We start from the raw sequence: 14,836 nt of genomic DNA, 5'->3' as shown, positions 1-14,836 counted from the left end.
ATATTTTTAAATGTATATTTTGTGTGTTACCCTTCAAAAGAACAAGTACATCCCCTTAAAAACTTTACTTGACACACACATTTCTAAGATGTAGGCTTTCTTTGTTTGCCTTTTATTTTTTTAGTTGGTTGATTATTTTTTGATATCATTACATGTTTTGTTGTTACTGTTTGTAAAGTTCAAACTCATCGTTTCCCTCAAAACCTTTCGCTTTTCTGCCTCTTTCTGCGTTTGTATTATAAATCCATGCTGCATATTTTGTCGTTCAGCAACCTTGTTCATGATTTTATGCAGTTATGGTTTTAGTTGCTTTGCTGAGAAGTTAGATTTGAAGATTAGTACTACCAACCATCTCCAATTCCACACTGCCCCCACCCCCCAGCCAAAAAGTTATAGAAGATCTCAGCAAATGAATTCATGGTGAACTACATTTGTCTGAAACATTTTTCCTTTTTCCTTTTAGTTCCTGGAATAGATGGCGGCGGGTTAGCTGATGCTAGTCTCACAGATTCCTACTTTAGCACCAGCTTCATTGGCGTTAACGGATTTGGAAGTCCCGCTGAAACCAAGTATCCCATGATGCAGGTAATGGCAGTGAATTGTGTGGTGTTTCATTAGTTTTGGCTGGCGTTACACCAAGAAGGGAAAACTGTCCAAGGGTCAGGAAAAATGCAGTGCTCTGGTATGTGTCATCTCGCAGGGTATACCGAGTCTACTCGTTTTAATCTTGCTAATGGAAATGAAACAATATCATTGCTTCACAATTAGCCTGGTTTTGTTGGCACTTATTTCAGCTGTTGGATTAGGCATTGCCATGTACATTAACTCTGTGCTTCTAGATATCTTTTTATGTTCATATCTAGTTTTGATAGCCTTCCACTAAATATATAAATACTAGATTTTGAAACATTATGAAGACCAAAAGTCACTAAAGCAAAATGTGAACTGTTAAACCAGTAAATTACCTGACAAAAAAAAAATCAGAATTTGTAAACTCATTCTCTGGTAGCATTCAGTGATGTTGGTTACACATTTAAGTCCTAAAATGATTTTTTTCTATATATACTGCTCTGTGGACATAGGCATAGGAGTTTCCATGAAGTGGAATTATGGTGTAGGTAGTAGTATGCAAAAATTTACAGCAAAAGGCTGTTATTTAAAACCTAAATGAGTTTCTGTTGAAGCAGCACACGCGATACTATAGTAATTCCCTCAAACTTATGCTGTTTAAAAGCAGAGATGGTCTCTCCCTGTACTTAAAGGTTTAACAAACCAGTTTCTGGTAAATGAAAGAGAGTGCAAGTCAAATAGTTCCCACTGAGTCCTGACAACAGCTCTCTTCTTTTATATCAAGGAAACTCTCCTTATGAGCTTACTTTGATCTCAATTGTGGCTGTATTATGGATCGAAAAATAACTCGGCAAAAGGTGGGAAATAATTAGGTGTGTGCTGTTTCTTAATGCATGTTTTCAATAAGGCTGGATTTTTTTTCTCATTCAGTGGAATTGTAAAACCATGGAAATGTTTATTATTGATAGTGATGCATGTTTTAAAAAACATTTTAACCTCTGATTCCAGAGGGTGCTGTTGAAGCTGGAAGTTAGGTTATTTATTGTTTGTACAGTTACAGATTTTGTTCTAATTTAGATCATATTGTGTCCTTTCAGTGCAAAGTTATGTTTTGTATCCTTAAAGTGTATTCTGCAGCAGCACTTGTCTTTCTAAACACAACATTTTAATTATAACTTTTTTTGTAGAAATGTGATAAGGAATGCATCTAACATGAACGCTCATGGGATTTTTAAATACTGATGCCTGTGAGATTAGAGTCAAAACGTTACGTTTCTTTTTGAGAAAACAGGAGAAATTGATGTGCTGCTTACCCATTGGAGGCTAAAGAAAAGAACTTCCGATGATGGATTTCATTATTTTTGGAAAGAGTGTTTATGGGCGTTGAACTACAGTTTAAAAACCATTCTTAATTTTTTTTTAATCATGTAATTCAGGTTCTTACTTACATAGGTAAAGCTGGTAACATTGTCTGTTTTGAGTGCCAGTCAGCTTCTTAATTCACACCATACCAATACATTTTATCCACTTGTAGTATTGCTTTCCATGTCATTTAGCTCTTTGGAGAGCAAGGTGAGGGAAAAATCTTGGTGACTTTTGTTTAAATAATAGCAATGCTTTATAGTTTGGAACAGAGGCTTTAAGTGTGATAGATTAGTGGTTGTGTCGCAGATACACATTCTGCTTTCTTTCGGCAAATTTGCCGAGATTTGGTCACTTGACAGCTTTGCAAAACTGGTTTATATAGACACACTGGAGACTTACTAGGTGCTAGATGATTTCCCAAAGATGTAACCTGCACTGGCATGTTCCAGCTTGAGCACATTCCTGCTGCTACAGTGTTGCCCTAGTGTAGGCCTGGCCTGAACACCAAGCAGGAATGCTGATCTCTTTTTTTTTCCTTTTCTTCCACTTCAGACTGAAGCAGCATGGAAGTGGGTCTGTATTTAGTGGGGGAAAAAAAACCTGCATCTCTATTAATTATATCAGAGGGATGTGTAAGGGCACAGAGACTTATGCTGTGGGCTTAGTGAAACTGAGCTGAAGATGAGTGAATGAAGAGCTGGGAGGACAAGTGGAAAGGAAAGAGCAGGAGGACTGGAGATACTTACAGAGTGGAGATTAGAATTGCATGAGTAAAATGCATACAACTTGGGACAAAGAAACAAGCTGGCATAATGCAAACTTGGGTCAAAGCAGAGTGAACAGAACACATCTGTGCGCATATGCCTTTACAGGTGCTTGAATCAAACTGAGATACTGCAAGTTTAGCTTTCTGTTCTTAATGAAATATCAGAAATCTGCTGCAAAATGTCTAATTAGCCTCTGCTTTGCTTGTGCAGATGAAAACATCTACACTATGAGTTACTTAGTCATCTCTGGTAGATCTGTGCAGTTCACAAATAGATGCATCGGTGATGTAATATGAGGAAAGTTTTTTCAGCTTGTTTTTTAAGACTGGGGAAGTTGCATAGACAGCAAAATAAACACAGCTAGAAGAAACGCTAGTTAAGCTACAGTTAAATTTTAAGAAATGTTAAGGTCAGGCTGCTGATGCAGCCTTGAGGTTATTATATTGAGGTGTATTCTCCATAACGTTGTCTTTTCAGTAGAAGAATTATAATTAGGACTTAACTCGAGACACAGACTGCATGGTGCATACGTAATGAGCATCTGTTTGATAGTTGATTAAGTGTTTATTTCACTGTCCCATGAATGCTATTCAAATCTTTCTCTTAAAGACAGTTGGCAGCATGCACGTTGGTGTTATTGTATCTGATATTTACATTTCCTTTCAAAAGTAAAGGAATGCTTTCCTTATTAAAGAAGAAAGCTGCCTACGTTTTATAGAGGAATGGGAACAAAAAGGTTACAATAAAAACAAACAAAAACCAGTGCTGCTGCCCAAACCAGACTGCAGAGTTTCTGCATTTTTACCTATACAGCTTGAAAGTAAAGCTTGAAAGAAATTTAACCTATACAGCTTGAAAGTAAGGAATGAAGATAGTGACCCCATGTAGAAAGCTTAGTTCAAGTGATGTAGCTGGCCTCAGTCTGGTGAGGATAGAAATAGTCAGTCTGTTGTGAGTAATGCTCATTTTCTTTCACTATGCAGTATTGTACAGTCCAAGCTTTATTCACTAGATGCCTTCCAACATTATCAGCAGGGATTCAGTACACGAGTCTTCCTGACTATTTCTAATTAAACTTCAGAATGCATTTGTCATGTGTAGGAAACAAGCCAGGTTTGTTGGAAAAGACTGATTGTGTATATTTGGGTTATCATAGCACATATGTAACGGAGGCAAATTGCCTCAAGCAAGGTTACTATCCAAATTTTGCAGTCACCATGTTCTTGTGTGCAACACATTGTATTAGTCTTAAGTATGCAGCATAAGGAAGGAAAATAAAAGCAAATTGTACCATGATGAATTAAGGAGGAAATATGTGTCTTTGAACATATGTAATGTGAGGTAGGTAGTGATCAGCATTTCTGCAGAGTTATCTTTGACTGAGATGTCATTTGTATGTGTTGAAGAGCGTTTTAAGAGGTCTAGAACTTTTTTGTTGGGTTTAGACTAGTGGTGAAGATGCAGCTAGTTGTAATGTTCAATTTGCATTGGAAAAAAAGATGGCGGTGAAAATTCTCAGTACTGTACAGAAGAGGCAGGGTTTTCAAAGTGGCCGTTGTTCTAATTCTTCTTGTTAGTTCCTTTCTAAAAATAGTAACTCTTTGCCTCATCCTACCACTCCTCCTACCTCAAAATTCTTTGCTGTTAGCCAACCTTTTGTTGCCTTCTGTTGGTCTCTTCTGTTGTTACTGGCTAGCTTCCTATTGATTAATAGTCTCCTGTTGTCATCAGTTCGCATTTCCCTGTAATATGGTTTTGTTTCGTATGCCTTTTCTTCCCTGAATCTGCACGTTCCTTCGTATGCTGCATTTGCAGTGTTGGCTCCCAGCTTATCAAAGCGTCTATTTTCCCTTTTCTCCATAACTAATAACAGAGCAGGCCTGCACAACACATGGCTCCCAGGCTGCGCGCTGTCCCTGAAGCTGTTCTTTTCCTTTTTTTTGGCTTAGCAGCAGCCAAGAGACAGGCTGAGGTGTGGTTCAAGGAGCAGCTCGTTTCACTTGGCTTTCCCAGCAGTGAGGAGGCAGGAGCTGGCTGGCCGGGATGCCTGTAATGCTTGGCTGTTTGCTCAGGCACTCTGCGCGTACCACTCGGCGAGCTGGTATGCGTGTTCCTCTGGACCAGTCACGTTAGTACTGCCTCTTTACTAGCTCGTGGGTTGATCAAAGGTACAGGCAGTGTGGGAAGGAGTTTCAGTAGTATTATGTTGGGATCGTAAGAGGGCATGTGAATAATCTGGGAGAATGTAGAGCAGGATGAGGCAGAGGAACGAGCACCTTGATGTCAAAACTCCTAACATAATAGGATTGAGCAACCTGCTTGTAAGAGCATAAAACAGTAGAAAGTATCTTCATGTATATTGCTTTACAGAAATGTTTTTCTGTATTTAGATACGACAAGTTTTGTAACTACATGCCTTCCATTGGTCTGTGGGTTATGTAGAAAGTAAAAGCGCTTTTTTTTTAATTGCTGTAAAGAAAATAAAAAAGAGAAGCCGTCAGCATTAAAGTTGGCAAGGCCAAGCAATGGAGAAGAATGAGTCTTGCTTTTGCCATGCTAGTATTGGCATACTAAGAGTTCTTGAAAAGCCTGAGAAGTAGAGATCCTCCTCGCTTCAAAGCCTTGCAGCTGAGTAAACACAAAGGCCTTTGTTCCCATTGTTGCATCTGCCAGGAGCTGAGTAATAAAACTCTCCTTAACAGGAGCACGCAGGCTTGTTAATGTCTTCAATTTTTAACTGTTGAGAGCCTGGTGGAGCTATAGACGTGCTATTTTAAATATGAAATTATGCGATTGTTTACATAATGCTTTTGGAAGAAGTCCAGTTGCTTTAGTTCCCACATCTGAGTGGGACGTGCTGTGAGTGGTGTCAAATATGCTAACCACCCAAGACAAGTTTTGGATCATTTAGAAACAAAAGCGAAAGGTATTGCCATTAGGAGGTCACAGAATGTGACAGCTAAACAATGGCTTGTTTGGTTGTGACAATCTTATTCTTTTGCAGTATGACTTCTTTTATTGTTCAATTAACATTGTTCCAAAAATTAGAGAAATAACTGAAATATAATTCTGGTAGAAGAGTATTAAGGTAAAGAGAAGAACTTGTGACATGCTACAAAATATTTTGAGATAATATACTTAGCACAGGAATGAGTTTGAGGGAAGTTCTTGTTTTCTCAGGATTAAGTAGGGGAATGTGGAGACAGGGAATAACTGCCATCTCTTAGATATTTTGGGGAAAAGGTAGAGAAGAAAGCGAAAACTGAAACTTAATACAGGTCTTGTAATATAAAAATATTAGTTCTAATGGAATACTGCAAAGCTTTATTTATCCTCTATCTTGATGAGAATTCTGTAACTATGCTTTTTTGGTAGAGGGAGATGAAAGTGAAGTGAACTTGTAAGCACAGCTATGATTTTGGATTTTGCTACTGAATATTGAAGGGTGGAGGCAAGACTGTATACTTTTTAAAGGCTGTAATGTTTTTTACCTTCAAATTTCATTCTCTTCCTAGCAAAATATACCAAGGAGGTATTGAAAAGTGTCTAATCCTCAAAGATTTTTAAAATAGCAACATGATATGGAAATTATTACAGTTGACTACTGCCAGTGTTGTCCTAGTCTGTGTTAAAATAATACTTTTTTTATAAGACACATTAACTTGAAACAGTTCTGAATAGGAAACTTTAGTAACCAACAGGCTATCTGATGTCTAGTAGATGAGATGATGATTGACAAAATTTTTGTTTTTGACACTGTACCTTTTCATACAGCTTTTTTCTGAGAGGAGATTTGTTATTTTGATTATTCTTTCTTCAAGCACCGGGATTAAAAATTTCCAAAAGAGTTTATTCCCACTCCAGTATTGCTTGAATATTCAGGAATTAACAAAGTATTCTGAAACTTTTTATCCCTTTTTTCATGAAATTAAAGAGCCTGTATTTTGTCACTGATCGGAGCTTCAGCGGTGGAGAAAACTTTAAGCTGAAGCCTTAGGTTAAATCCTAGGACAGGAATGAATGTGACAGTTTGATTTTGTAGTAGCTTTCTTTTGAGATGTGAACAAAACCAACTTTTTAGTTGCCTTAGAGAGGTCCAGGATGTGTGCCAGGCAGCCTGGTTGAATTTTAACTACTGCTTAAAGAACCTCAATAAATCATAGCAATAGGCAGGCAAGGAATTTATATGGACCTGAGTGACATTGGTGTGGTGTTCGGTTGTGCCAAAGTTCTTTCTGTATTAGCTTCCATATGGTGAAAGTCATGATGCATTAAAATAAGTGAGAAACTTTGTGTTTGCTTGCCTTGCCTGGCAGGCTTATTAAGAATGAATAGTTCATTTTCGTCTGTTAATGGCTGCTCTTACCTTTCTGGAGCTTTCATCTTTTGGGCTAGAGGTTCTTGTGCTTGGATTCTTCTAAAAATTGAATTTGTATAAAAAATAGTTCAACGCTATTAAAAGATTGAGAAACATTATTTAGAAGACAAAACCTGTTGTCCAGAAACCAGAAATAGCAAATAGTGCTTGTTATATTTTTTTATTTTTATTTTTTGTTTAAGATGTTTTCCTGTGGACTTAGTAAAAATGAGATAGAGAAATAACCCTACTGAAGACTAAATGCTTTAGAGTGTGGTGGAAGTCTTAAATATTAAAACACCTTAAAAATCCTTTGCTCACTACATGCAGGACTTTCATGACTAATGGTAAGGTAAGAAGAAGCTTGTGCATGTGTAATAAATGTTGAACAAGATGAAAAATTCATGAAAGTGAGTGGTTAAGTGGTGGTTTTTTTTAACTTCATGCAAGCTATGGCTTTCAAGCAGTTGTTAGAGCAAGAGCTGCCCAGGATCAGTAAGTTTTGTTTTTTCAGAATCGTGGCTCATGTGAAATATGTTTATGCCTCAAACAAGCGTTGTCTTTGCAACAGCACATTTGATGTTCGTAGACTTAGGAAGTTCTTTGCACTGTGTTATTAGAATACTGAACAGTGTGTTCTGTTGCAATCTGTTTCCAGCGTGCACACTATATATCTTTTTATTGACTGTATCAGCACAGATTTTCATTATCGCAGTCATTTTCGCATTTCGAGTCTGATTGAAAGTTTAGCTGCACTACTTGAATAGGAAAAATACTGTTGACAGAAAAGTGCTTGGTTCCCCGTTTTAGCCATAATCTTAACCATCTTCGATACCAGCCCAGATGTCAGTTGTATCTATCCCTGGTCTGACAGACTGATATGTTTTGCATTAAAATTGTTACAAATACCTGCGTGTCAGAAATAGACATTAACACTATCAATTTTTGTGCAAATCTGGAAGATTTCCTTCATATTCCTAAACCACTTCCTCTTATAAGGATCAGTGTGGATGTATTAAATACTTAGGAAAAGATGCATAGTAGGGATACTGTTTTGTGAAAGTTTAACACCTTTCTGTTGCTTGACCAGGAAAGGAATATGATGTATGAACAGTTGAGCTACTATAATCCAGAAATTACTTATTTTTATGTATTCACTAGAAAATTTCTTACACATTAGTGTTTATATACTGGTATTTTACGGTTAGATTTCTACTTATATTTTGGAATGGAGAGAATAGGAGCAGTAATTTTACTATCAAAAGGACGTACTGAATCAAGCCTGTGACCCCAGTGAGTTAGGAAACTTTGATTCAATCTCAGAACATGCAGTCTAGTACTCATCAGCCAGAGACTCGCTGTGACCACTTGGGTGCTGACCGGCTGATAATTACTTTAAGATCACTGTGCTTTTTGTACAAGACGGTATACTGCTAAAAATAATAAAATACCACAACTAACTTGTTATCTGACTACTAGAAACTGGTTGTTCTCACCAAAAAATACCAGCTACCAGACCGTGTGTAATTCTCTAGCTCTCTATGTATAATTTTTGCATTTGTCATAATAAGGAATGAAAAAAGTCTTATCTGTCTTTCAGCCTCTGGTAAACTTATCAATATTACAGAATGTTTGCAGTAGATGAGGCAGAAGCTAAACTCATCTTTTGTCTCTGTAAATACTGATTTGTTTGCTAAATACCTTGCTGAAAATAGCTAGTAATGAAAAGTTTAGAATTTGCTAGGCTATTTCCTGGACTTCAGCTGTAAGTTTGTTCTTGTGGTGGAGACAGTGGGATGAGCCTCCCTGAACTTGAGCAAAATTGTTAATATAGTGGGGTTTCACAAAATGTTACTCTGTTTTGTAGAAATCAGTAAACTGTTTCATTAGAGGCATCCTTTTTGTGGAAAGAATTACTTGTTGATCACTAGATGTTTAATGTGAGTTAGGAACGTGAGACGAGTGGCATTAAAAGAGTGAAAGCATGTAACAAATAACGTTCCTCATTTAATTCTTGAAAAAGATAGAGGTTAACACAGTATATACATATGTATATTACATGTTGTACATCTGCAAGTAATCTAGTACTGCTTCGTATAGTACTACCTACTCATACTGAATGAAGAGTTGTGTCAGAAGATCTTACAGGGCTTGCTGTAGTGAAGGAGCACAGATGCTGAAATAAAGGAGACTAGCATGTCACTTGACAATAGTATATTGATTGAGCCTGCTGTTGAGAGGATAACAAAAAGATACCTGATTAGGTACCTAATTTTTATGAAAGCTTTCTTAAAGTTACTTTCCTAAAAGCACATGCTGATTTTTTTAACAACTTGCTTTCCACGTTAATGTACATTACATAATCTACTTATTTTTCTAGATACAAGTGAAAGCTCCAGCTTCTGGTGAAGTCAGTTTGAAAGCTGTGATTTTCAGTTTTGTGCAGGATGCTGAGAAACTTTTTTTAAAAAAAAAAAAAAAAAATAAACCTAATGTACTTCTTGTCACACCGGATGACACTAGTTTGCGTTGGTTCTCCTCTGTTCTGACCAAATTTACTCCACAATATTGATCCTTCTGGTCAAGGACTAGCTGAAATGGCATTAAAGTATTATGTAGTAGGCTTCTTGTCATCTGCCACTAGCATTCAGGTTGGCAGTGGAAAAATGAAAGTGTAAAGTGCAACTCCAGTGACCAGTTTTGATTCTTAGTCTGTGTCTAGACTACTGAATTAGGCATGCCTGGAAACTGTCCTAGAGACACTTGGGGCCAGCTGGCATGAAATGGCCTGTTTGTGCTGGTATACACTCACCCACGACAGCAGCTGCTGCATGCAAACTGTCTACTTGAAGGGATCTCGAAGCTTTTTGCTGTTGAATAGTGCCCAGAAATTGGCTGGGAGACTCCTAGTTGATGGGGGCCAAAAGCATGCCTAGGAAGATGTTAAAAAAAAAAAAAAAAAAAGCACTACTCATACTATTACTCGGTGATGGAGAGGACACTTCCTAGTGTTGCTGTGCTTTTCTTCTTGTACTTTACTCCTCTAGTCTCCCAGCTAGAGGGAAGAGGGACACTGTCTTGTGTATCAAAGCAGTGGTAGCTCTTCGAGCAGTACTGCTTTATGTAGTCCAGCTGATTGCTAGCAGGTATCTGTGGAGGAGTACAGGAGAAGCAGGTGGGGCTGAGGAGGAATACTGAGAAGATTTCAAGTGTCCTGCTGGTTTACAAGAATTGCATGATTTTGCTGAAAGGTACTGTTCATTTTTTTTAAAAACAGACAAAAAACAATGAACTGTCAAATATACTAATTTGAATATTTTTGCTTAGAAAAGCTTCATGTGGTGATTATAGTGTATAATAAAGTGAAGAGTTATAATAATACAATAAAGGACTGGCTTACCTAATGCTGGTGATGTATAGGAAGAGAACCACAGGTTTGGCAGAACCTCCCAAGCTAGAAGTAATTCATGAGGATAGTGTTTCTTTTTAGTATACAGTTGGTTTTGGTTTGCATTGTTCTCATGTGAAATGCTGTATTTTACTAAACGTTTTTGTCAACTACGAACCACTCCTAAACTTTCTACATACTGTCCTCAATGCCCTCACCTAATCTTTTGTAGCTTTTATTTTATATGTACAATTGTTTTTATTTTTGCAGAGGATGACAAATAGCAGCAGCTCCCCTAGCCTTCTCAATGACAGTGCCAAGCAGTACGCAGGCCATGGTAAGCACTCTTAAAGTAATACATACAAAACTATATTCGGAAATTTAGGAGATTTTCTTTGGTAAAATTGAGACTGAAGGTAGGTTTTCTCCTCTGATCTGATTTAAGATGCAGGTGAACTTCTTGTCCACTATAATATATTATATGATTACTTCTTGTAGTCCAAAGCTGAAGTGCTACAGAACTCAAAATTTTCAGACTTCTTTTTGCTGCAGTGGGGAAAAACTAAAACAACAGCAACAAGAAAAAAATATTACTACAAAAAATGCAATCTATTGGTCTTGTCACTTCACATGAGATGCTAGTTTGGATATCCTCTGTAAAGCACTGATAGCTTAAGTGTTTTTGTTGCTCCATGGTGATGTCCCTTTTTATTGTGTTTTTCAAGGAGGTTACTGTGTGGAATGAATATACAGGTTTTTAATCTTGAATTCAAGGGTGTACAGTTCTTGTGAAATGTATCACATAACTGACAAATTTTAATAGATACCAAGTTTTGTCCTTTAAGCAGTATGTTTAGCTCTTACAATATTTTTCTTGTTATTGGGAACATGTTTTTCAACCAAACAATGTCTCTAGAGTGCAGGCTTGTATATTCGCTAGATGACTGTGAAGGGTGTATTGAACTTGTATAATGTGCTTTTCAGAATTCCTTTCCAAATTATAACAGGCACTGCAGATTATTTCAGCTGTAGCTGTCAAGCCAGCTTCTTTCAAGAAGAGCACTATTCCCTTATGGTGTTTAAAATGTTTCTGTGCTGAAAATTGCTGTATTAATAATGTTCTAGAACTTCATTTGCATGTCTGAAACTATAGCTAGGCTACTTACGCTTACATTTATTTGGTAAAGCATGGTAGTATATACTTCTAGAAAATTAATTTGAAAGCCAAGTTTGTTTTTGTTTTTCTTCCTCCTAGTTCATTTCCAGTAGGTTTTGTGCTTTTGTCCCACTGCACAATTAGCTATTCAATGCAGTGGAGTTCTACAGTTTTAAATGTGGTCAGTTTGAGTGTGTGACAGGCCAAATAGTGATGGTGATGCATTTGAAGGAGAGAAACCAGACTGACTTTTGGAAACCACTTTAAATTCTGTTGTGTCTTTGGTCCTCCTATTTTTTTTCCCCTCCTAAGCTGTGCCTCACTTGCAGAATTAATCTGTAAAGGAGTATTGATGAATGCTAAAGAGTGTTTCATTAAAACATAACAAATTAATGCTACCTGTAAACAGTAAATTTGATAATTATATAAATTTAGTTTGGAGTTTCCTGTTTAAGTTGCATCTGTGATTGTTCAATTTTTGGTGCTTCAATTTTGGAAGGGATGCACAGGGAAAAAAAATCAATAAAAAGCTACTAGTAGTGTGTGGACTTTTGCTACATTTAGATCAGATTTAAATTTGTGCGTGACAACATCCGCGTCATTATTTGTAATGCGATGTTACGCTGAAGATGACTAATTTCAGGTAACTGGAGATGAAGGCTTTAAAATGTTGGTGGACTTTAAATAGTGTCAACAGCAATTAAATGTACTACATTTATGCTAATGAGCACTATTTCATTTATGCTGTTGCATGGAATCTAATAAATGCTGTAGTTTTCAGCAGCGTTGCTGAACGTAGTTTTGCCTGAGGGATTTTTTCCATTCAAACAAATTAAAAATTGTAAGCTTTTTTTTGTATATATGTAGGTGTATAACATGTTTTACATTCTTTTTACAGATCCACTAACTTCACCAAATTCATCCTTATTTAATGACTTTGCTGCCCTCACCGTGTCTCAAAGGAGAAAGGTAAGCAACAACTAAATTTTAAGTGGTGTAATCGTGCATGAGTTGACAGGGAAGAAGATCTGGAACAACTTGAAATGCTAGGTGAAATAAGGATGATTCTTCTAGTGTTACTAGATTTATTCTAATATTTCACTGCCAATATAAATGAGATCACTTTCAATTGTGTTGCACCAGATCAGACTGTTGCTATTAAGAAATACTCCAAGCATTTGTAAATTGAAGTTGATAAGAATGCTTTGAATATGAAAATTCAGACATGGTCCATTGCATTTGAAAACAAATTATTTTTATTGCACTGAGGCTTGCAGGTGGTGCTTGCAGGTGGTTTATCTTGTGCCTTCACAGTAACAAGTTCTGAATACAAGAAGAATCATTCCTCCCATTTATTTGTCCATGCTGTCAAAGTAATTCTTTGTTTGAAATGCCTTCAGTGTGAAAGATACTCTAATAATATTATGGGGAAGTTAAGGTGTGATATTTTTCTCCTCTAATCTGTATTGAGAAATCTTATGCTGAAAACTAAAGAGCATCTTCAAACACCTTTGACCTACGCCAACTCAGGCTGTGCTGTTTTCTAATTACCCACTCAAAAGCACAGTGGCTGGAATAAGAGACAAAAGTTTGGTTACTCCAGAATTCTCATTTTTTCAAACTGGCTTTTATCAAAAAATACATTATCTTGTCCCAGCCAGTTATCAGATTTTGCTTTCACTGATGACTTTCATGTTTTGCTTCTTATTTGCCTCATGATCCTGAACTTTCCTGTAGTCAATAATACCTTTTCTTGAAAGCGTGCTGTATCAGCACGCTTACGACTTTTCATAGAGCTTTATTTGTGTGTTGGCAATTAAGCTCTGTATCATTCCTGCAGGTGAAGATTGAGCATGAAGATAATTACCATAGTTGGTCCATTAGACTATTTTTCTTGAAATAAAATGAAGCTGTAGAATGATAACTTCCTAATATTATGCATCCAAACTAGATGGAATCTCACAATTGCCTTTTTCCTTAATGCCAGCTGTATTGTACTGGAAGTTTGATGTAAACAACTATGTGTTTACCCAGTTAATGAGGACAGTAAGAAAGAAAATTCTATGCTATTTACATGTGTATGTATATTAAACCATATGCTCAAAAGAAAATGAACTGTCATACAAAAGCATACTAAAACACTGCTTCTAATACTGACTATTAATTCAAAGTTAATGAAACAGTACAAAATGGAAGCAAACCGGGTAATGTTTCAATGTAAAGCTCAAGTAACTTAAAGCTCAATTAGTAATGGAAAGTCTGTTCTGACTTGGTCTCTTCTTTCCCCAAGAAAGAATCAGCAATTAAACCACTTAGAGCAAAAATAGTATCAAGAGAGGCATTTATCTGTGAAACTGATTTACTTATTTTTTTCCTCAATTAATATTTCAGACATAACTGGCATTAATTGAAAGAGGTTTTTGTTTTGCTTCGCCTATTAGTCATTTATTGTTCATTATGGCTTCCATTTTGTGATGTATATTTGTGTAAAAGATTTTGTTAAATAATGCTAGTAAGGGGGAGGTTTTCATCTAATAAGATGGGAACTGTCTTAAAATCAAGGCATCAAGGCTCCCTCTATAGTCAGTAGAGAGAGACGAGCAGCTTGAAGGAACACTTGGCTGACATGAAGAAAAGCACAGTAGAAAAGACTAATGTCAACGAGTGGTGTAGCAGAAATGAATTTCTGCTGTGACTGACTCGATAACCAGACAATACATTGCAAATAGTCTTGGATGTCGTTTCTTAATATTTTTAGTATTTTTTTTGAGTACAATATTCAAATATAGTCATACATTTCCTCGAACTAAGTGCTTGAGTGCTGGGTATTTTTAAAAAGTTCTGTGATTTGCACCCTACTCCAGTAACTGAGTTTTATTTAGAGGTTGAGCAAAGTGACTTAAATGGCCAGTGTTTGATACCTGCTGTAACACAAGCTAGCTAACCTTCCAGAAGTGCACGTTTCTGGTCAATGACTCTAAAGGGAGCCTTGGTGGCTAGCTCAAGTGTAGGTGTTTACAACATCTACTATTTGAAAAAACCTTTCCATTTTCTTGCTAAGAGCCCAGGGCTAAGGTTTTGTTTGTTCTGAACTAGCTGGCAAAACCAGCATTTCCTTCGTTTATCACTGACTTGGAGGACAGATATAATACAGTCTTGGTAAGTGAATAAAGAGTAATTGTTTTGCTTTACAAATTAGAATTGATATTTTAAATATTTGGAATTAAGTTACT

General features: G+C 36.6%; 1 protein-coding gene across 6 annotated transcripts in view; it reads left to right on the top strand.

Annotated features, from left to right (window-relative positions):
• The window catches only part of PAN3 (poly(A) specific ribonuclease subunit PAN3), an 80,567-nt gene that overhangs the window by 12,799 nt on the left and 52,932 nt on the right, over window positions 1-14,836 (top strand). For 4 of the 6 annotated variants that reach the window (XM_040543905.1, XM_040543907.1, XM_040543908.1 and 1 more), the window contains 4 exons: window positions 464-585; window positions 10,718-10,784; window positions 12,502-12,572; window positions 14,700-14,762. In XM_040543905.1, the coding sequence (XP_040399839.1) occupies window positions 464-585; window positions 10,718-10,784; window positions 12,502-12,572; window positions 14,700-14,762 (323 nt within the window). The remainder of the gene's footprint in view (window positions 1-463; window positions 586-10,717; window positions 10,785-12,501; window positions 12,573-14,699; window positions 14,763-14,836) is intronic. The other 2 variants (XM_040543909.1, XM_040543906.1) reach the window with 1 other exon arrangement.

Source organism: Cygnus olor, chromosome 1, assembly GCF_009769625.2.
Source record: "Cygnus olor isolate bCygOlo1 chromosome 1, bCygOlo1.pri.v2, whole genome shotgun sequence".
Lineage (NCBI taxonomy): Eukaryota > Metazoa > Chordata > Aves > Anseriformes > Anatidae > Cygnus > Cygnus olor.
Note: the sequence above shows the minus strand (reverse complement) of the source record. Positions and strands in the feature narration are given on the sequence as shown.